Source organism: Muscardinus avellanarius (genome assembly GCF_963383645.1).
Source record: "Muscardinus avellanarius genome assembly, chromosome: 3".
NCBI lineage: Eukaryota > Metazoa > Chordata > Mammalia > Rodentia > Gliridae > Muscardinus > Muscardinus avellanarius.
Genome location: NC_137788.1, coordinates 20,116,529 through 20,140,638, shown reverse-complemented (window position 1 = coordinate 20,140,638; position 24,110 = coordinate 20,116,529). Strand labels below are relative to the sequence as shown.

The 24,110-nt window shown below is 43.1% G+C and overlaps 1 protein-coding gene across 2 annotated transcripts in view; it reads right to left on the bottom strand.

The window, feature by feature from the left end:
• The window catches only part of MACO1 (macoilin 1), a gene marked incomplete at both ends in the record, with an annotated part of 78,301 nt that overhangs the window by 12,214 nt on the left and 41,977 nt on the right, over nt 1-24,110 (bottom strand). For both annotated transcript variants that reach the window (XM_080693446.1, XM_080693447.1), the window contains 2 exons: nt 1,644-1,826; nt 4,370-4,528. In XM_080693446.1, coding sequence (XP_080549572.1) covers nt 1,644-1,826; nt 4,370-4,528 — 342 coding nt within the window. The remainder of the gene's footprint in view (nt 1-1,643; nt 1,827-4,369; nt 4,529-24,110) is intronic.

The window sequence follows — 24,110 nt, the reverse complement described above, 5'->3', positions numbered from 1 at the left end:
AGGTGTAGCTCAGAGTAGAATACCTCTGGGTTCAATCTCCAGTATGGGGGGTGGGAAAGAAAGAGGGAGGGAGGAGAGAGGGAGGGATGAAGAGAGAGGGAGGAAGGGAAGGAGGAAGGGAAGGAGGAAGGGAGGGAGGGAGGGAGGGAGGGAGGGAGAGAGAGAGAGAGAGAGAGAGAGAGAGAGAGAGAGAGAGAGAGAGAGAGAGAGGCTTCCCAGAACTATGCTAAGGACAAAAAGGGGGATAATGGCTGTGGCCAGTCCAGAGCTGCTGAACTGTTTAGTGTTGAGGTTCCAGAAACAGCCCGATGAAGAAAGTCAGTGTCCTCAGCTCACCAAAGGAAGATCCAGTGAGAGATTCACATAGGAGTGAAGTCAGCTCCACCTAAGTGAAGGCAGACAAGGACTGCCCAAGGGTACACTTAGGGAAGCGAGAGGGATCTAGGGCAGATGCAGAAACCAGCTGACTGATGATTCTCAGGCAAGGGAAATACTCAACTATATGGTCGAGGAGCTGCTATGTTCTACTCACTAGTTTTTGAAAAGGTGGCACTGAATGAGTTAAGGAGGGCATGTGCCAAATTATTTGGGAAAATCTCTTAAAATCTCCTGCGAGTGCAAGTGCACCAGAAATGCTTGCACACCTTTACACATACAGCCCATGCCCAGGGCAGGTGGTCAAGCGTCTGAGAGTGTCCAGGTGCCAGGGGGCCGCCTGGCTCAGCCACCCGCGGCCGAGAGTCTTCAGGGGATGCAGGGGCAGAAGAGCCATCAGTACTCACTGGCTCACCTAGGTGAGACGACAACTCATCAATTACTCTGCAAAGGCCAGCACCCCAAAGACAGCGCAAACATGCCAAAGGCTGGCCAGTGAATTACTTGTGTAATACAATAGAGCTAGACTCAGAGAAGAATCCCAGCTGAATTATACCACTTAGGTATAAGTTAGGACAAAAACATAGAGTGTAATAAATTTACCCTCATTCCACATCTCCAACTCCATAACTGACCCCAGCCATGGAGATGGACTTCACCAGTCAAAAAACAAACAAAAAGAAGGTGAAGTAGAAGTGTGTGTGTAGGCTGGGGGGCATTTCCTCTTCTTACTAGAAAAATTCAGATGGCAATTACGTTTCAGTTTTTGAAATAAGGGTACTTCTCAATGGTATAGGAAGTAGTCCCCAAGTTTTTCTATCACTACAAGTCTAACTGTATGTACTAGAAACTTAGGTTTCGCCTGTTTTTCACCCACCTGGCAGTTTGCTGATATCCAACAGAGATGAGTAGTCAGTATACAGTGCTAAGTAACCCAGGTTCTACCTTCTTTCCATTTTAGGATAAAAACTCAAACACCCACAGCTTAAGAATGGAGAGCAATGAGGAAAGTGAGCAGAAACGGCCCGTAAGCAGCACTCAGTATGGTGAGGCCCTGGCCACTTTACAGGGGAAGTCATTAAGAATGAAGCGGTGATGGTAAAGTGGACACCGAGGAGGCTGAAACGAGCTCATAAAGCAGTACGCAAAAGCAATCCACCCAGGCGTGACTGCTGTCCGCCCAGCCCCACCCAAGGCATCAAGTCCCCACGTCCGCCTTGGGACAAGGGACAGCACCCCTGGGTGACACTGAGGTGTCGTGGGCATACCTAGACGCAGCAGCAAATGCAACGGCCCGCGCAGCAGTGGCTTCTTCTAACTTCTTCCTTTTTTTTTCCTCCATTAATTGCTTTTCTACAAAACTTCGGGCTTCCTGCTCAGCTTTTAGCTTTTTCTCCAACTGGCTGATATTCTGCTTGTCTTTCTGCTTCATTTGCACAGCGTTATGCAACCTATATAAAGACAATTGTCGTGCAGTCTTACAATTAGAAACCCCCTTGAGAAACATGGCTGCTTTCTCTCACTTTAGAGGGAAGTGGGAGGGCTGAACAGAAAATCATGGGCATCAATCCCCAGTGTGCCTGAGGTACATATTGTCACCTTTTTTTTTTATACTGGAGGTTGAACGGGGAAGCACTCTACCTCCAAGTTATACCCCCAGCCCTATTTTATCTTTTATTTGGAAACAGTGTTGCTAAATTGCTGAGGCTGGCTGTAAACAAATCCTCCCGTCCTGCTTCCTAAGAACTGGGATTACAGACATGATTTACCACACCTGGCTTTGTTATTATTTACACTTCCTAAACACTAATAAATGAGCTGCATTAACAAGACCCAGAATTAGACCTACCCTCTCTTCTGTTAAATGCTATACAGTAGCTGGTCCAGAATATGGACAGAAAAAGTTCCTAACAGAGGGGAAGAAAACTGCAGAATGAATCCTAGTGCCCCTTGAAAGGACATGAGTCTGCCAAAAGAACCACTGAGGGACCGACCAGCTCCACTGAACTGAGATAAGCACAGGAGGGGGAGTTCTTCTGAATACAATCATGCTGCAGTCTGCTGTGGCTTTTCTATCCCCTGTATTAGAAATGAATTCTTATTCCTCACAGCTCAAAGACATTTTCTCAGTGCCCCCAAACTAGGGACACTACAGTCAGGGAGGACTTTACCCACAATTTTACGTATCAACATGAGGTCAGCTTCTCTTTAAAATGTTTCCTATAAGCCAAGTGTGGTGGCACACGCTTGTAATCCCAGCATTCAGGAGGTTGAGACCAGAGGATTAATGTTCATGGACAGCCTCGGCTACTTAGTGAGGCCCTCTGCAATGTAGTGAGACCCTGTCTCAAAATAAAAAGAATACAAAATAGGGGAGGGGGTGTGCTCAGAAGTCAAATGTCCCTGGGTTCCATCCCCACACCCACAAAAAAAAAAAAGAAAAAGTGTTCCCTATAAATCAAGCATTGTGGCACACACTTGTAATCCCAGCATTCAGGAGGCGAAGACAAGAGGATTGCGGTTCACAGACAGCCTCAGCTACTTAGTGAGGCCCTTCCAACTCAGTGAAACCCTGTTTCAAAAAAAAAAAAAAAAAGAAAAAAGAAAAAAAAAAAGCCGGGCGTGGTGGCGCACGCTTGTAATGCCCGCGCTTGGGAAGCAGAGACAGGAGGATCGCGCCTCGCTGGCTTAAGAGACCCTGTTTCCACATAAAAAAGTTAAAAAAAAATAGGTCTGGGAGTGTAGCCCGTGGGTAGAAGGGCTTCCAAGAACCCCAGTACCACCAAAAAAAAAAAAAAAAAAAAAAGAGCTGGGCATGGTGGCGCACGTTTGTAATCCTAGTGCTTGGGAGGCTGAGACAGGAGGTTCGAAGCCAGCCTCAGCTTCTGAGTGAGGCTCTCAGCAACTTAGTGAAACCCTGTTTCCACATAAAATATAAAATAGGTCTGGAAGTATAGCCTGGAGGTAGAAAAGCCCTTAGGTTCCACCCCCAGTACCACACACACACAAAGACTAAAAGCAGGGCTGGAGGTGTCGCTCGGAGGTACAATGCCCCTAGGTTCCATCCCCAGTACCAAAAAAGATGATGATGATGATGATGATAATAATAATAATAATAAATAAATAAAATAAAATGTTCCCTATGAACTACCATGAATACTGGTTAGAAGCAACAGAGACAATTTTTGCCTGTAATGCACTAACTTTAAAGTTACATTTTAAAGATGTGGGATTCAGCTGGGCGTGGTGGTGCATGCTTAAAATCCCAATACTTGGGAGGCTGAGATAGGAGGATCACAGGTTTGAGGATGGCCCCAGCAAGTAGTGAGATTCTCACCAACCTAGTGAGATCCTGTTTCAAAATAAAAATGAAATAGGGCTGAGGGTATAGCTGAGAGCTAGAATCCCCAGTACTACCAAAAAAAAAAAAAAAAAAAAAAAGGTGGATTCTTTCAACAAGGAAAGCCCAGAGCATATAATAATCATGACAGACATGTATTGCTCAGAGATTAAAAAAAAAATAGACTAATCATGACAGACATGTACTGCTCAGAGATTTAAAAAAAAAAAAAAGAAAAAGAAAAAAGACAGCCCCACATTGTAATTCTAGAATAAATTAATGGAAAGTTGTTTTGAAAGATCTGGCTTTTTGCATGCCTCTTCAATAAAACTAAAGTTCAATGTCATTTTTTAATTCTGGAAATCAAAGTAAATACAGTCCAATCCTCTGGAAATTTTCACTCAAAGGAACATAATATTCAGATTGTAGCAGAAGTACTTATCAATTTTACTTATCACAAAAGCTCAGTAACTCTTTTAAGTTATTGAATGAGAAAGGTAATACTAACAAGCTTTTGTTACAATAAAATAAGGCTCCACAGATCTTATGAGACACACTGCATGGTACTACGGTGACGGCTTAAGCATTTTATTTAAAAGAGCCTGCTAAGCCCGTGTCACCGTGGAAGCGAGGAGCGAGGCCCGCGGGGCGTACTTGTTCTGCAGCAGCTCGTTCTCCTGCCGCAGCTGGCCCATCTCTGAGCGGATCCCTCTTTCGGTGCTGGAGAGGGCGCTGATCTGACTGCGGAGCTCTTGTTCCACTTGTCTGCTGGCTTGCAGGTCAGCCTTTAACTTCTTAATGTCTTGTTCCAGCCTAGGAGATGGAAAAACACAGCAATTTCAGCTGGGAGTGGGAAGCCCCAGGACCTGGTGAGATGGGACGGCAGAGCCCACTGGACTCCGGGCTGCAACTACTTAGGTTTTTTGTTTTTGTTTGCGGGTCTGGGGATGGAACCCAGGGCCACTTGACCTCCGAGCTACACCCCTAGCCCTATTTTGTATTATTTTGAAATAGGGTCACACTGAGTTGCAAAGGGCCTCAGTAAGTAGCTAAGGCTGTCCTGGACACGCCATCCTCCTGTCTCAGCCTCCCAAATGCTGAGATTACCAGCGTGTGCCACCATACCCTGCACTCTGCTTAGTTTTAGTGCACAATTCCACCTGGGTCCCCATCTCTTCCCATGAGGGGGTCACTTGATTTCTCCCAGATGTCTGTGACACTGGTGGGTGAAGGTGCTTGTGAGTATTTGAGCTGCCAATAAAGGAGAAGGCAGGGAGGCTGGGTGAATGCTCAGGTGTGCTCCCCACTGGCGACTTGTTCATGCCACCTGGCAAAGGAAGTTTGCTAAAACAACTGTTCTGAGATACTCAGAGCTCAGATTCTACTGTGTATAAGACTTCCTCTAGGCCCACCATGGGCCTAGAAGAAAAATGTTCATGTCAACCTCCTGAAATTGCTAGCCTCCCTGTTAAATAATGTTCACACTTGTGGTGATTATACAGAAGAGCTCATTAGACTCAACAACAATGAAAAAAGGCACAAATTACATGCTAAAAAAATGACTAGGAAACTCCATCTGTGAACTGAAGCCTGTCTTTACTCTGCAATCCCCAACTCCCTGCTCCATCTACTTTGTTTTTATTTTTATTTATTTATTTTTTGTGGTATTGAAGATGAAACCCAGAGGCATTCTATCTTAGTGTTATATCCCCAGCCCAATTTTACTTATTTGGAAACAAGGTCTCACTAGGTTGAGACCTTGCAATCCTCCTGACTTAGCCTCCCAAGTACTTGGGATTAAAGGTGTGCGTGTACCACCATGCCAGGCTACTTTCTTTAATATAATAATAGTTTCATTGTATTTTATTTTATTTTTTGGTGGTACTGGGAATTGAACCCAGGGGCATTCTACCTCTGAGCTACACCTCCAGACCTATTTTTTATTCTTTATTTTGAAACAGGGTCTCAATATGATGTAGAGGGCATCACTAAATAGCTGAGGCTGGTCACAAACCTGTGATTCTCCAGTGTCAGCCTCCCAAGTACTGAGATTACTTATGCCACCATGCCCAGCTAATATTTATTACTTACTTATTTATTTATTTATTTATGCAGTACTGGGGATGGAACCCAGGTCTACCTCTGAGCTATACCCTCAGCCCTATTTTTTATATTCTATTTTGAAACAGGGTTTCATTGAATTGCAAAGGGCCTAAGTAGCTGAGGCTGTCCGCAAACTGCAATCCTCCTGTCCCAGCCTCCCAAATGCTGGGATTATAAGCCTGTACCAGCACACCCAGCTATAATTATATTTTAAATGATGTGTACTAGAGACCTACATATAAACAGGTATTAAAGGACCAATAAAAAGTGTAAAATTAAGTCCTCTTCATGGGAGGACTTTACAATCTTGTTAGGGGCCAAGAAATAATTAAATAGATTAAACAATAACACAAGGAAGGCTATGAATAAATTCATGCTAGAAGAAATAATAGCAACCGCTATTATTTAATAAGAACTAATGTACTGGGCAGTATCTTATAGGCTTTAATGCTATGAACTCATTTAATCTAAGTGTATATGACTGAAGTAAAATTATTATTCCCATTTTTCCAGATGAAGAAATTAAAGCTGGGAATCCTCCAGGTAGTAGCCCCAGACCGTGTATCTTCACCAGGTCAAATTGTAGCCAAATCATCCAGCAGAGCACAGGCAGAAGTACTACCTGGGCTCTGTGGAGAGGCTAGAAAAGGATTTGCAGAAGACAGGAATGGAGCTGGGCTCTGAAGTTTGGATAGGATTTGGAAAAGTGGACAGGGTGGGTGTATATATGCTTAAAAACTCAAAGGCAGGAACAGCAGTAGATATCTGGAACAAGCACCGAGTCCAGCCTGGAGGAAGGATTGTATATGAAACAGTGGGAAAGGGTCTGGGATGGAACCTTGGACAGTGGTATAGTGTGTGCGTGCACTTGTATATGCGTGTGTACTGAATCTAGGGCCTTAAGGGCCTTATATGTACTAAGCAATGCTGTATCACTGAGCTACACCTCTAGCCCCTGAAAAATCTCTTGTGCATGTCACTGTTCCAGCATACCTACCCAGTCAACTCTGGAGGGCAGTAGTGCTCTCTCTTGGGAACTGTCAGTCTCACAGACATTAAAGACATGCGTTATTGAGAAGTAAATCCTCAGGGCCTATCACAGTAATCCAAGCTCACTTAATAACGTTGTCTGGCTTCCCTTAGAAAATCAAACAACAGCTTTACTCCCGTCTACCATTAGGAGTTTGAAAAATTTCAAAACCCCTAGATCATGAAACACTGGCGGTCACTTTGTAGGTGTGAGTCACCAGCCCCTCGTCCAGTGCCCGGGAGCATGGCCCAGGAACCTTGTGTTCTGGAAGCACTGCTGGGTCTCCTGACCTGCTCGCTCCCCAGGGAAGGGTCACAGGTTGGCATCATACTACACTGCCCCTACTGCCAGAGTTATTGCAATTCAGCGTCCTGTTGGAACTTCTCTAAACAAATATAGATTGGCACCTGCACCATAGCCGCACTGCCCCTCATTCACTTGGAGCAACCGATGGGGTATACTCCAAAATAGGTCACTGCGGCCAGGATGCCCTCGTTAAGAAGCTGGGTAGTTCGTACTAGGCAGCTCATCTTTCTCCAGTTGTCTATTTCAGTTGGAGGATTGCTTTTTTGGTTCAGAAGCTGAATTCTTAGAAGAGAAAGGAGTTTAGCGTGGTTTAGTAACAGAATCTGAAGCTAGGGCTATAGACTCCATCTGGTGCTGTGACCTGGGGCAGGCGTGTAACCTTCCAAGCCTCAGTTTCCTCATCTGTAGCTGGCAATCTCTCGGATGAGTCTAGGATTTCTAAGCCTGACATACTTACTTCTTCGGATTAGCAAACTAAACTGTGTCCTGTGCAGATGTACAAGAATCAAGTTCCACACAACCAGAAGGCAAAGTATATGCTACAGTTGAGAATGAAAGCAAAATTAAGTCTGGAGAAGTTAGAGGTGAACTTTGCAGTTACTGCTTTATTTCCTCTTAAAATCTTTAAAAGTTATTGTCTTAACACAAACTAAAAATAGCAATGTTTACTCTGTGAGAAACTTTATTTTTTTTTATTCTACTGCTGAGCTATGCCCCCAGCCCTATTTTTTGTTCTTTATTTTGAAACAGGGTCTCACTAAGTTGCCAGAGCTTCACTAAGTAGCTAAGGCTGCCCCTGAACTTGTGATCCTCCGGTCTCAGCCTCCCAAAGTCCCGGGATTACAAGTGTGCACCACCACCACGTCTGGCAGATTTTAGAGTTCCTAGAAAATTGTGAAATTCAGAAAACTAATGTAGTTACAAGACAAAAAAAGTGTAATACATAGCTTTTGGAGACCACAGAACACTAAATAGTGTGTGTGTGTGTGTGTGTGTGTGTGTGTGTGTGTGTGTGTGTGTGACTGGGGATGGAACCCAGGGGCATTCTACCTCACTATACCCCCAGCCCTATTTTCTATTCTTCACTTTGTGTGTGTGGTACTAGGAGTGGAACCCAGGGGCTTTTCTACCTCTAGGATATACTCCTAGACATATTTTATACTTTATTTGGAAACAGGGTCTCACTAAGTTGCTGAAAGCCTCACTCAGTAGCTGAGGCTACCTTTGAACCTGTGTGATCCTCCTGTCTCAGCCTCCCAAACGCTGGGATTACAAGCATGTGCCACCATGCCCAGATTTATTCTTCATTTTAAAACAGGGTCTCACTAAGTTGCAGAGGGCCTCACTAAATAGCTGAGTCTGTCCACGAACTCCATTCCTACTGTCTCAGCTTCCCAAATGCTGGAATTATAAATGTGTGCTACCATGTCTGGCATTATTTTTATTTTGAAACAGAGTCTTACTAAGTTGGTGACAGTCTCACTACTTGCTGAGGCTGGCCTAGAACCTGTCATCTTCCTGTGTCAGACTCCCAAGTACTGAAATTACAGGCATGGGCCACCACACCCAGCACAATGTATTCCCCCAAGCTACACCCCAGCCTTTATGATGATGACGATGATGATGATGATGTATGTGATACTGGGGTTCCTGGAATTCCTTCTACCTCTGGGCTACACTCCCAGACCTATTTTTATACTTTTTTATTTGGAAACAGGGTCTCTTAAGCCAGCGTGGCTGGCTTCAAACCTGCTTGATCCTTCTGTCTCCGCCTTCCAAGCAAGGGGATTACAAGCATGCGCCACCATGCCCGGCCCCAGCCTTATTTTTTATTCTTTAAAACAGGGTCTCATTGAGCTGCAAAGGCTCTCACTAAGAAGCTGAGGCTGGCCGTGAACAGCTATCCTCCTGTCTTAGCCTCCCAAATGCTGGTATTACAAGTATGTACCACCACGCCAGTTTACAATGTGTTTTTGTTTGTTTTTGTGGTGCTGGGGATGAAATCCAGGGGACTTCCACCTCCAGGCTACACTCCTAGACCTCTTTTATATTTTATTTGGAAACAGGGGCTCACTAAATTTCTAAGAGCCTAAGTAACTGTCACTGGCTTCGAACATGCACGATCTTCTTGTCTCAGCCCTCCAAAGTACTGGGATTACAAGTGTGTGCCACCACGTCTGGCTTATAATGTTGTTTTTTTTTTTTTTTGGGTCTGGGGATGGAACCCAAGGGCATTCAACCTCCGAGCTACACCCCCTGCCCTATTTTTTATCCTTTATTTTGAAACTGGATCTTACTGAGTTGCAGAGGGCCTCACTAAGTAGCTGAGGCTGTCCGCGAACCGCGATCTCAGGTCTCAGCTTCCCAAATGCTGGGATTACAAGCATGAGCCACCACATCCAGCTACAATGTGTTTTTTAAATGTGGAACTTATGCCAGGCGTGGTGGCACAGACTTGTAATCCTCGTGTGTGAGAGGCTGAGACAGGAGTATCACACAGGTTCGAAGCCAGCCTCAGCTACAGAGTGAGGCTCTCAGCAACTTAGTGAGACCCTGTTTCCAAATAAAATATAAAATAGGTCTGGGAGTATAGCCGGGAGGTAGAAAGCCCCTGGGTTCTACCCCAGGACCACCAAAAAAAAAAAGTGGAACTTATATGAAAATTTTGTCAAAGATAAACAGCAGCCTGGAATGGTAGCACACGCTTGTAATCCCCACGCTTGGGAGGTGGAGACAGGAGGATCGCGCAGATTTGAAGCCAGCTGTGCTGGCTTGAGAGACCCTGTTTCCAAATAAAATATAAAAAATAGGTCTGGGAGTGCAGCCCAGAGGTAAAAGGGTTCCATCCCCAGTACCACCACCAAAAAAAAAAAAAAAAAAAAAAAAAAAAAGATAAACAGCAGCACTAAACAACAAACTGTAAAGGGAAAAATATGTTCACTTTGTGAAAATTCATAAATTGTACACTTCAGGTTTATGCATTGCTATGTATTGTGTTACACTGCGATGAAAAAGATTTAAGAAAAAGAAATTATACTTCCACAAGACATAGAACTAAATGCCTCAGGATTCTTCAACTACTATCATTAACTGTGTAAAACTATGAATTACTGTTTCCTGAACTGTTGCAGCAAGCCTTTGAGTTAACACCAGCATTTCTAGCTCAAGACCACTGACCGACGTTAACACTGCCTAATGACATATAAAATGACTTAAAAGTGCGAACTAGCACAGTTCCCAGTAACTTTTAAAACATATGATGGGCAATTTTTCAATGTTTCTCTAAAGAAAGCATTAGTTTAATCTTGAAAGTCACTACACACACACACACACACACACACACACACACACAGAGTTTAGATCTTTATTGAGGTCAGTGATAAATTGATTTACAACCTGATATTGGATCTACCTTTATTGTAAGAATGAGATACCCATAAAAAAAATGGAATAGAAGCTGGGCGTGGTGGTGCACGCTTGTAATTCCCGTGCTTGGGAGGCGGAGACAGGAGGATAGCGCAGGTTTGAAGCCAGCTCCGCTGGCTTAAGAGACCCTGTTTCCACATAAAAAAGTATAAAATAGGTCTGGGAGTGGAGCCCGTGATAGGGTAGCCAGAGGTAGAAGGGCTTCCAGGAACCCCAGTACCACCAAAAAAAAAAAAAAAAAAAAAAAAGAAGAGAAGAGAAACATACAAAGAATAAGAATGTATAGAACTCATAACCCTCTCATGCAGACAAAACCATTCACTATTCACATTTGGTATACTTTCAGCCAAGTGTGGTGACACAGGCCTATAATCCCAGTACTTGGGAGGATAAGACAGGAGGATCACAGGTTTAAGGCCAGCCTCAGGAACTTAGTGAGGTCCTCTGCAATTTAGTGAGACCCTGTTTCATCAAAATAAAAAGTAAAAAGGGCTAGGGTGTAGCTCAGTAGTGCAGCGTCCCTGGGTTCAATTCCTAGTAACAGATAAAAAGAAGAAACTTTCAAAAGCAATTAATTGCTGCATAATATTTCACTATATAGATATACTATACAATCCCATTTTCTAAAATATGACTCAAAGTTTGCATTTCTTCAACAGAAAAATATATGCCAAGAACTATACGAATTAGTAAGGTGAAATGAATAAGGCCAGTTAAGTGCTAAGGGTATTCATTAAACAGATACATACACTACTTGTCTTAATGGTATACTTAACCTCTTGGGGCTGAAGGTCACTACTTCCCAGGTAAAATGAAGATAGATAATTTATCACTATGAAGTACTAGAAGTTCTGAATAAATGGGGTAAAGAGGTTAGTGCAACACCTTCAAATGTATTCGTGAGATTTTATCAACTGTCAATAGCTGCAACTTAAATGAGAAGCAGGTGGTCAGAAAGAAAATGAGGCAGAAGTAATAGTTTACAACCTTTGAAGCTAATTTCAGTAAGTAGGGATTGAAAGAATGGAAGAAAAACAATCACCCACAAGCCTGTACCCTTTTTATCAGCTGACGCTCATCCCTTCCCTACACTATGGAATCTGAAAGGGTAAATGGGAACTTTCCCTAAAAGACCTGAAACTTTATCCTTCTTACCCCTTCCCCTCAAATATGGGCCCAGGTTTTCCTTTTTGTGTGTGTGTGTGGCACTGGTGGTTGAGCCCACCGAGCTACATCCCCAGTCTTATTTTTTAAATTTTGAGTCTTGCTAGGTTGACTCTGAGTCTCAGTACTTATTATCCTGAACACCCAGATGGAGGGGGCAAGCATTTCTTAACCAAACTTCAGTACAGTTTGGCCAGGAAACAAATGCACTTCCTGTTTACCCAGCTCCTGTGGAACCAGTTTTCACCCTCACAAATGTGTGCCAATGGCATCGCCACTCTGGACACAGAGGGACCTATAGCAAAGCTCAAGTCCATGTGTACAATGCTGTGCCCATTTTTTGCCAAACAGTACAAATCTAGATTCCTATTTTTTTGTGTGTGGTACTAGGATTTGAACCCAGGGGCATTCTACCTCCAAGCTACACCCTCAGCCCTATTTTTCATTCTTTATTTTGAAATAGGGTTTCACTAAGTTGTAGAAACCTCACTAAGTAGCTGAGGCTGACTGTGAACCTGCGATCCTCCTGTCTCAGCCTCCCAAATGCTGGGATTACAAGTGTGTGCAACCCACTACACCTGGCCTACAAATCTGGATTCTAAATGGTTACATATTAGGTGCAGGGACCCTTCTTAGCACTTTACTGGTGATCTTAAAAGGTGGCACTCAACTTCTAGGGAAGTTGTGAAGCTACTTCTGAATCCCAGAACATTACCTAACTCACAGACTAGAGAGGAGACTATCTACAGAAACACTTTTGGTGGTACTGGGGATGGAACCGTTCTACCTCCAGGCTACACTCCTAGACTATTTTTATATTTTTTAAATTTGGAAACAGGGTCTCTTCAGCCAGCGAGGCTGGCTTCGAACCTGTGCGATCCTCCTGTCTCCGCCTACCAAGCACGGGGATTACAAGCGTGTGCCACCACGCCCAGCAACAGAAACACTTTTTGAGGTCCCCAAGTTTGATGGCCAGGCTGACTTCAAAGTAGATTTGCCCAGTTAAGAATCCCTCTTACCCATTCCAAAGTTTATATCTCACCTCTTAATCCTACTCACCTACAGCAAGCCATTATGTAATTGATAATTATTTAATTGTAAGAGGAAAAGATTTACATTTTAATAAGGGCTGATCTTCAAAATGACCAAAAGAATAAAGTTCAAACATTAGCCTTAGGGCAGGCTAAGTAGGAAAAACAACTTTTGAGTATCTTAAAGGACACCTGGTTGAAAACAAAGTACAGTATTCAAGTATCTGCTCTTATTTGAAAAGGGCATTTAAGTATCTGAAAAGGTAAGGAGACACTAGGTCTAATGTCTGTAATTGTTATCGTTGGTGAATGACCTGAATTTACAGTCCACAGCAAACACTCTAACTTCACTGACGTGTCTACTGGGTTCCTGCCTGTGAGTGAGCACTGGGGCAGCTGAAGGAAGGCACAAAGCAGGGAATTTCCTTAGGAAGCAAGTTCTGTGAAAGAGGTGGAGTTTCTTGAGGTAGGAATTTGCCTAGGATTTGACTGGGCTTGCCAAACACTCTTAAAGAGTCACACCCATATGCATTCTGGAAAACTACTTGCAGTGTTCCCATGGGTGCTGGCTGGGCCCCTGTGCCCACAGTGAAGATGAGGCCCCTCAGCTTTGCTGTCCACCTCTGCATTCTAAAGCACTAGTAACAGAGATGAGCTAGAACTTATTCTGCCGCGAACTCTGCAGGAAAAGGGGCTTCAGAAAGCCATCTCCAACTTATGAGACAAGTGGCTGTGCCATTTCCCCCAACAAATCCCACACATCAGCCCAAGTGACCCATTCCTGTTTCCAGACACCTGCTTTTACTAATACCTCCTCCCCCAGGAGGAAGGACCTCCATGTTTCCAGTCCCACCCATTCTCCAACGCCCAGTTACAAAACACAACAAAGATTAAACTTTCCAGGCTGAGGTACCCAAAGTTCCTTTTCCCCACGGAACTCTAAGGTCCTCCCTGTTTGGCACTAAACTGTCCTGTGCTGGGTTTTTGTTGTTAGTCTGGTCTTCAGTCTTTTCCTGTGCTGCATATTTTATTTCTAAGAAGACTGTAAGTTCTTTGAAGCCAGACTGGCTGTGCTATAAAATTAGAAGCAGGGACATTATTTCTAAAGTTTCTTCCAATCCTTACAGATCATGTCACTAATCCTCGTGCTGTGTTCCTCTTCTCAGTGCTCAGAATAGAACACAGGAGGCCCTGGAAACAATCCACAGCAGGCCATCAGACTCCAACTTAAATAGTGGCTGCTGGAGATAAACGGGCATCTACTCGTGAAGAAAGCAGGTGCACATGAAAAGAACAAATGAAGAGCAACGGCTTCATCTTGATAGATACCTGATTCCATTAGCAGTCCTCTGGTATACATTAATCAAACAAGACAAAACTTGTTTAGAGAACACATGGCTGAAAGCTGAGCTCATAAATCAAGCTGTCCCTGAAGGAAATATCAATGACCTTCTTTGCCAACCGCCCCTCCCCTTCCCAGGTCATTCATATTGACAGGACGGATGCATGGGTCATCCACAGCAGAGTGTGCTGATTCTATGGTGAGTGTATCCCCTCTCACAGTGAGGCCGACACTGACTAGAAGCTGCTACACCATTGTCTATGAGCCACAGCTCTGGAAACTCCAGAATGAGGCTGCCTCAGGTCTCACAGTGGTGACTACAAGTATCCAAAAATAGACAGCAGCCCGCTGACCTGATCATTAGGTGAGACCATATTACACATTACCTTATGTCTCTGCTCCAAAATCTGTCAAACACAAAAGCAAACGCATTAACTCCCCTTAAGGAATGCAGAGAGAGAGAGAGAGAGAGGGGAAAAAAAAAGAATTCTAGAAGCTTTCACACAACTGATCATTTAGGAAAATATGGTGCTGACTTTTTAAAGTTCTTCAGGAATAAAGTAATAAGGCCAAGAACTAAAAAGAATTTTTTTCAGTGCTGGGGATGGAAGCCAGGGGCATCGTATCTTCCAGCTACACCCCCAGCCCTACTTTTTATTTTTTATTTTGAAACAGGGTCTCGCTGAGTTGCAAAGGGCCTCACTAAGTAACTGAGGCTGGCTGCAAACTGCAAGCCTCCTATCCCAGCTTCCCAAATGCTGGGATTACAAGCGTGCGCCACCATGCCCAGCCAAGAACTAGAATTTTTAATAAGGTCCTTAAAAGAATGTGGTCATATTTGATAGTTTGTGTTGTCTTTAAAATGTCCCTAGCTATTGATAAAAATTTATGTCAAAGTGTGTCTGTTGTAACAAGAAAAAGATCAGAAGCACTTAAATATTGAAGAAAAATTACTATAAGCCAGGGATGGCCCTGCTTGTCTGTAATCCAACAGTACTTGGGAGGCTGAGCGAGAAGAATCATAGGTTCCAAGTCAGTGGCAACTTAGAGACTCTCAGCAATTTCGCAAAATTAAAAAAAAAATAAAAGTACCCAGACACAGGCATTAATTTAACCCACGGGCATTCTACCTCCGAGTTACACCCAGCCCCATTTATTTATTTATTTGTGATGTTGAGGATTAAACTCAGAAGTATTCTACACCTTCAGTCCTACATTATTTTTATTTTGAAACAGGGTCTTGCCAGATTGATGAGAGTCTCGCTATTTGCTGAGATGGTCCTTGAACCTGTGATCCTCCTATTTTAGCCTCCCAAGTACTGGGACTACATGCATGCAACACCATGCCTGGCGTGTGTGTGTGTGTGTGTGTGTGTGTGTGTGTGTGTGTGTGTGTCTTACTGGGGTTTGAACTCAGGCACATTTTGCCTCTGAGCTACACTCCCAGCCCTATTTTTAAAAATTCTTCATTTTGAAACAGGGTCTCACTAAGTTGCAGGGGGCCTCACTAAGTAGCTGAGGCTGGTCACAAACCTGTGATCCTTCCTGTCTCAGCCTTCCAAATCCTGGGACTCAAGCATGGACCACCACGCCCACCTTCTGTGTTATTTTTAAGGATTTAATTTTTTAATGGCAATCAGGTACAGGAATATATACAGTAACTTTTTTGTGTATGTGTGTGATACTAGGAATTGGATCCAGTCCTGTCCTACCTCCAACCTATATCCCCAGCATGCCATGTCTGTCTGTCTGTCCGTTGTCTATATGTCCATCCATCTGTCCATCCATCCATCCATCCATCCAAACAGGGGCTCGTTAAATTGCTGAGGGTCTCACTAAGTTGCTGAGGTTGGCCTAGAACCTGTGATCTCCTGTCTCTGCCTCCCAGGTAGTGGGATTAAAATGTGCTACCACACTGAGCAATAATCACTATTCTTGTAATTGGAAAAATTATTTTAAAAGAGGAAGCTGCTAGTCTGCTTTAACAGCTGTCCAGTGGACAGTTTTAGAATAACCTGAAAGCCTTAGAGAAAACCCAACTCTTACTTTATAACCTCTTTAGGTCCCTCCAAAGAAGGGAAATTACCTTTCTGAAGTAGATAATGCCTCAGTTTCTAAATCTACACCAGCTACTTGTTGTTGTTTTTTTATTATCAGTTCCTATCGGAACAACGATTTTCCTAAAATTAGACTCCAGAGAACTATAGCTTACAGCTCCCATGAAAAGATCTTTTGGCTGTGCGTGACACTGGATAAAGTTGGCAGGCTGCTTGGCCACTGTGTTGGACTCTACCACACATTATAAGGGTACTGCTGAGAGCTCTGGATTCCAACCTGTGAAGTATCTGAATAACCAGGCCCACAACATGAGTCTTGCTGCATTTTATGCTCCAAGAACATAGTAGAAAAGTGTCTTGGTAGCCGGGCGTGGTGGCGCATACTAGTAATCCCAGTACTTGGGAGGCTGAGACAGGAGGATTACACAAGTCTGAAGCCAGCCTCAGCTACTTAGTGAAGCTCTCAGAAACTTAGTGAGACCTTGTTTCCAAATAAAATATAAAATAGGTCTGGGAGTATAGCCCAGAGGTAGAAAGCCTCTGAGTTCCATCCCCAGTACCACACACAGAAAGGAAGAAAGGAAGAAAAGAAGAAAGGAAGGAAGGAAGGAAGGAAGAAAGAAAGAAAGAAAGAAAAAAAGAAAGAAAGGAAGAAAGAAAGAAAAGGCGATGTCTTGGTGTGGAAGAAGTTACCAATCCTAGCTACACGTGATCTAAACAGGTTCTCTGCACTACATGGTTTGAGGAAAACCAGGAGGCCCCAAACTACCCTACTTATCCCAAGGCTCTCCCTCTAAGTGGTTTGAAAGCTCACTCTTTCATGCGAAAGTATGGGGATGCAAAAGAAAAGGAGGTGGTCTTTGACTCTGGGAAGGCACTGTCAGCATAGCTTTGTTTATCAGGAGCATAAGGAAATGAAGAGTACAATGCAAAATGGAAGATTCCTTAATGAAATTTACCAGATAAGAAAAGCCCAAAGTACTTGCTATATGGAAGACAAATTTTGATTGGTGGAGCCAAGGGTTGGGAAGGAACAAAATACATGCATAAGTAAGGTCAGAGGTGGAGACTGCAAACTAGTGAGCCAATCTGGTTCACACATGGTTTATTTGAATCTTCCCCAACAAGATGTTTTAAAGTTTTGCTTTTTTAACTGAGAGATTTCATAAATAGATACCTATTTTTTGCATCTCTTTAAAATATAACAAACTTTGGCAACACTGGTCCTATAAACTCCCTGGCTGAACCCTTTGGAAAAGTCTATGCTCCTAAACTCCTGGTGTTTCAGGTGCAGCACGAAGGAGAATGACAGCAAGGTGGGCCGCAGAGCACTCGCCCTCCTCCTCACTCATTCTGGGCCAGCCCTGCTCCTGTAGAAGTCTGGGTCTAAAACGCTTGCTCTAGAGGGAGGGAGGGAGGGAGGGAGGGAGGAAGTGTGTGTGTGTGTGTGTGTGTGTGTGTGTGTGTGTGTGTGTATGATGGTCCTTTCCAATTCATGGTTTTGAATCTACTGGAATACTAACAAAAAAGATGAAATGTATTTTAGGATGAGGAGAGTTGTCATTCCTCCTTTTAAAGAAACCAAAGCTGGACATAGTGGCATACACCTGTAATCCCAGGATTTGGGAGGCTGAGACAGAAGAATCACAGGATCATGGATAGCCTCAGCAACTTAGTCCCTTTGCAACTTAGTGAGACCCAGTTTCAAAATAAAAAATAATAGCTGGACATGGTGGCTCACACTTGTAATCCCAGCACTTGGGAGGCTGAGACAGGAGGATCATGCAGGTTTAAAGCCAGCCTTGGCTACTTGTAAGGCCCTCAACAGCTTAGTGAGACCCTGTTTTCAAATAAAATATAAAATAGGTCAGCCGGGAGTGGTGGTACACACTTATAATCCCAACATTTGGGAGGCTGAGACAGGAGGATTGCAGTTCAAAGACAGCCTTAGCTACTTAGGCCCTTTGCAACTCAGTGAGACCCTGTTTCAAAATAAAGAATAAAAAATAGGGCTGTAGATGAAGCTCAGAGGTAGAATGCCCCTGGGTTCCATCCCTGGTACCTAAAAAAAAAAAAAAAAAAAAAAATTAAAATAGGTCTGAGAGGTAGTCCAGAGGTAGAAAGCCCTGGGTTCCATTCCATTCTCAGTACCACAAAAATAAATAAATAAATAAATAAATAAATAAATAAAATAATATGGGGCTGGGAGTATAACTCAGAGGTAGAATGCCCCTGAGTTTAATCCCTAATACCCCTGCCCATACACAGTCAAACAAAAAGAAACCAAACTTTATTTTAATCCAGCGGGCATGAAGATAAGGTCTAAGAAGTCCCCAAGAGATCAAGATATTTGCTAAAATTGAAATATGTCTATAGTGGCTACTAAAGTACACAACGGGCCAGTTTCTAAACGGGAGCATGAGTAATACTTAGAGCATACGGTTCCTTTTCCTTAAGGTTACCTCCCCTTCAGGGAATCAGCCCCTAATCCCCTTAGCTGGAAGCCTCAATTCATTAGGTGCCAGCAGAAGCACTGACTCAGAATTTAACACAAAGCCTTTCCAAGTTTTATAGTAGTTCCTTCTCAATTCTGATGAAAAATCTCCCAAATACTCTATCTAGAAATCACTGTTTTGATAAAGTAAGCTCTCAGGAGTCCACATTGCAATTTTTCTTATGTAGCACTCCCCATAATTTAAAGGTCATTTCCTCATCTCTCTACACAACATAATCACCTTCCTGTTTGACCACCTGAATAAGAAGACATCAGGTAACCTGCTTATGTAAATTCATTTATGCCTAGTTTCTAAAATGGTTTTCAAGTCATAAAATAGCTAGTATAAAGCTGGACATGGTGGCATGTGCTTATAATCCCAGCATTCAGGAGGCTGAGACAGGAGGACTGTGGTTCGAAGACAGCCTCAGCTACTTAGGTGAGGCCCTTGGAGGTAGAATACCCCTGGGTTTTATCCTCAGCACCACAATAAATAAATAAATATTCTAAAATAATGTTTCTATTACCCTGTTTATACCCAAAAATATTAGTTTTAAACATCTGCAATGGTTAGAATAAACTCCATCTATATTGTAATTAATATAGAAAGGGTTGGCCAAGTGTGGTGGCACACACTTGTAATCTCAGAACTGGGAGGCTAAGACAGAAGAATCACAGGTTTAAGGCCAGCTTCAGCAACTTGTGAGGCTCTCTGCAACTTAGTAAGACCCTGTTTTCAAAATGAAGAATAAGCCCAGCATGGTGGTGCATGCTTATAATCCCAGTACTTGGGAGGCTGAGACAGGACGATGCACAGGTTCAAAGTCTGCCTCAGCTTCTTACTTAGTGAGGCTCTCAGCAACTTAGTAAGACCCTGTTTCCAAATAAAATATAAAAATAGGTCTAGGAGTGTACTCTGGAGGTAGGAAGCCCCTGGGTTCCATCCCCAGTACCACAACAAAAGAAAATAAAGAATAAAACAGTGCTAGGGGTGTAGCTTGAGGCAGAATGCCCCTGGCTTCAATTCCCAGTACTACAAAATAAATAAATAAATAAATAATTTAATTATTTAAACAGTGTTAACTAGGTAAAACTATAGGAACATAAAATATTATGGACATAGCAAAAATGATAATAAATCAGGTTTACCAGTGTGTGCTCATAAGTGCCAGAAAATCATAAATTAAAAAAAAACACATTAAACTCTCTAAATGGAAATATGGCTCTACTACTTTTTATTTCACCTAATAATTTCCCAATAATATAGCAGCAGCCATCTCCAACATATTTATATAGTTTGGTCAGGTCCTCTAAATGTCCAGTTTTCATAGACCTCCTTCTAAAGTTTCATGCATCTTTACATCTCAGTGGGAAATGATGCCATCACAAGTCATTTAATTCTATGCTCTGAGAAGGGGAAAGGTTTTGTTTTCGTAGCCACCACTCCCTGAGGTCAGCAAGATACTGTGTGGCAGCTGCTGGAGCACAGGTGGCCAAGTGCAGGAAAAGCAGCCAGGGTAAAGCCCCCAAAGCCCAAATCACTGCCTCCCAGGATCAGATTTTCTTCCAGCAAACTACTCCTGATACACAGGCAAAATGTATTCAAATACAAAAGAGAACAAACAAATGTACTACTCTCGTTCTAGCTCTGGAGATAATACATGAATAGCCAAACACTTTTCCTCACCTGGGAGGTTTCCTGGGAGGGAAAGGTAGAACAGAAAAGTGGGGTCTAAGCTCTTCAGCTGCTACAAAGACAAAGGATGGTCCTGGGGGGGCTGGCAAACAGGGCCAGACCCGCTGAGAGATGACAAAGACGGACGGGGCAAACTGAGGCTTCTTCCATGTTCTCGGCTTACACCCATTCCTTGGCCCTGTAGCACAACCAACCTACTGCCAAAGCAATGGCTGAAACAGCAGTCTCTCAGATGATTTCTCTCCTCTTCTGTAACATCCACAATTCCTTTCATTCCCTTCAAAAGCCTTAGGAAAGAGTGCTGACAAAATCCCAAACTGTACAACTCCCTGGGAAATAACAAGGAAAGGGGTTTGAAATGGGAAACCTTTCTATTTTCTTAAAATAACACCACCAGGTCCGGTAGCAAACACCTGTAATCCCAGTACTTGGGAGGCTGAGACAGGAAGGATTGCAGGTTCGAGGACAGCCCAAGCAATACAGCAAGACCCCCAGCAACCCAGCAAGAATTGTTTCAAAACATACATAAAGTCTGGGGATAGCCGGGCGTGGTGGCACACGCTTGTAATTCCAGCACTTGGGAGGCTGAGATGACAGGAGGATCACAAAGGTTTGAAGCCAGCCTCAGCTACTTAGTAAGGCTCTCAGTAACTTAGTGAGACCCTATTTTAAAATAAAGTATAAAAATAGGTCTGGGTACAGCTTGGAGGTAGAATGCCCCTGGGTTCCATCCCCGGTACCTCAAAAAAAAAAAAAAAAAAAAAAAAAAAAGTATGGGGATAGAGCATAGAGGTAGAATGCCCCTGGGTTCAATCTACAGTCACACACTCACACACTCAAACTATAATCAAAATAATCATATAGGAAGTAAATGGCCCATGTAAACTACAATTGAGCATCTGGTATATATTTTAAGTAATTTTTATGTATCTGAGAAATATATTTATGTGTGTGTGGGGGTGCATGCACGCACCTATTTTTTTGGCACTGAGGATTGAACTCAGGGGCATACTACCTCTGGGCTATATCCTTAGCCCTTTCTTCTTCTTTTTTTTTTAATGTTGAAGCAGGGTCTTGTTAAGTTGCTAAAGACCTTGCTGAGTTTCTGAGGCTGATCTTGAACCTGCAAATCTCCTGTCTCAGCCTCCCAAGTACTGGGATAACAGGTCTGTGCTACCATGCCAAGCTATCCATATTTTTTTAATGGGCTCCTATCATATTCCTATTATATAATCTGTTTTGCTATTTCTTCTCTCCCTTAAAAACCAGTCCTACATTTTTCACTATTACCTTCCCTTCTACCATCCCCTCTGTCTCGTTCTTTCTCCCTTTTTTTCAATCTGGTACTGGGGATTGAACCCAGGGGTATTCTAGTATTCTACCTCTGAGCTATACTCTCAGCCTTTTTTATTTTGAAACAGAATTTTGCTAAGTTCACCAAGTTGCTCAGGCTGGCAATGAACCTGTCATCCCTGGTCTCAGCCTTCTAAGTACTGGAATTACATGTGTGCACCACCACGCCCAGCTGCCCTCTCCTTTTAATGGATATATAATTTTATTTATTTATTTTTTGTTGTTTTTTGTGTGGTACTGGGGATGGAACCCAGGGGCATTCTACCTCTGAGCTACATACCAGCCCTATTTTTTATTCTTTTATTTTGAAACAGAATCTCACTGTGTTGCAAAGGGCCTCACTAAGTAGCTGAGGCTGGCCGCGAACCTGCGATCCTCCTGTCTCAGCCTCCCAAATGCTGGGATTACAAGTGCACGCCACCACACCCGACTTGGATATAGAATTTTAAATTATGTGTAGCATCTTACCATGTAGAAAAATGAAAAATAGTAAATACTACAAATTGTTCTTGACACATACACATTCACACACTAAGGAGCCTTCTAAGTCAGAGGTTACGTAGCAATCTGTATGCGTGCATGCGTGTGCGTGTGCGTGTGTGTGTGCGTGTGTGTAATACTGGGAATGAATCCAGGGGCCAGGGGCAGCCGGGCGTGGTGGCGCACGCTTGTAATCTCCACGCTTGGGAGGCTGAGACAGGAGGATCGCACAGGTTCAAAGCCAGCCTCAGCTACTTAATGAGGCTCTCAGCAACTTAGTGAGACCCTGTTTCCAAAAAAAGTATAACATAGGTCTGGGAGTACAGCCCGGAGGTAGAAAGCCCCTGGGTTCTACCCCCAGTACCAAAAATAATTAATTAATTAATTAATAATTAAAAACCAGGGGAAGCCGGGCATGGTGGCACATGCTTGTAATCCCAGCATTCAGGAGGTTGAGACAGGAGGATTACCGTTTGCGAACAGACTCAGCTACTTAGTGAGGCCCTCTACAACTCAGTGAGACCCTGTTTCAAAATAAGGAATAAAAAATAGGGCTGGAGGTGTAGCTTGGAGGTAGAATGCCCCTAAGTTCCATGCTCAGTACCACAAAAACAAACAAACAAAGAAAAAAAACAAGGGGCATTCTACCTCTAAGCTATACTCCCCCAGCCCCATATTTTTACTAATTTTTTTTTTAAACAGGTCCTCACTAAGTTCCTGAAGGTCTCACTAAATTTCTGAGGCTGGCCATAAACCTGTAATCCTCCTGTCTCAGCCTCCCAAGTACTGGGACTACAAGCGTGCATCACCACATCCAGCTTATACAGTAATCTTAAAACCTGGTACCTAGAAGACAAAATTAAATTCAGAAATATGAAAGTCTGTGGACTGCTAGTATGTGAGCAATCTGTGCTAATAGCAGGTTCTAGTTGGAGGGGAAAGTTGGCTATATTTTTAGCTTTGCTATCATTGCACCTTACCTTCCTTCTTTTTGTGGCACTAGATTGAACCAGGGGTACTCTTAGTGATACATGAATATTCACATTCATAGCACAATTCACAATATACTGAGCCACACCCCCAGCCTTTTTTATTTTGAAACAAGATCTTGCTAAATTGCTAAGGCTGTCTTGAATTTGTGATCCTTTTTCTCAGCCTCCCAAATACTGGGATTACAGGTCTGTACCACTTTACCTGGCCTCTTTGTCCCCCTTTAAAAGAAAAAACCTAGCTGGTGTGGTGGCACATGCTTGTAATCCCAGTACTTGGGAGGCTGAGACAAGAGGATCACAAGTTCAAGGCCAGCCTCAGTTACTTAGTGAGGCCCTCTACAACTTAGTGAGACCCAGTTTCAAAATAAAAAATAAAAAAAGGGCTGGGGATATAGCTCAGAGGTAGAATGCCCCTGGGTTCAATCTCCAGTACCATCAAAAAAAAAAAAAAAAAAAAAAAAAAAAAAAAAAAAAGAAAGAAAGAAAGAAAACAAAAATCTAAAAACATAAAACATAAATATAAGGTTTATATGGACTAGAAAGTGGGATAAAGGGCAATGACATTTTGATCACTAGCTTAAACTAGAAATACTCATATCTTAGACTACTAGGTATATCACATACTAAAACAAATACTAGCCAGGCATGGTGGTGCACGCTTGTAATCCCAGCATTTGGGAGGCTGAGACCGGAGAATCACGGTTCATGGACAGCCTCAGCTACTAAGTGAGGCCCTCTGCAACTCAGTGAGACCCTGTTTCAAAATAAAAATACAAAAACAGGGCAGGGGGTATCTGGGTTCCATCCCCAGACCCACCCCTCCCACACACACAAAAATACTAATAAAAATACTGGATCTCTAAGACCCAGATCTGGTAATGAAAGTTTCTGAGCCTACAGAATGGGAGAAAATCTTTGCCA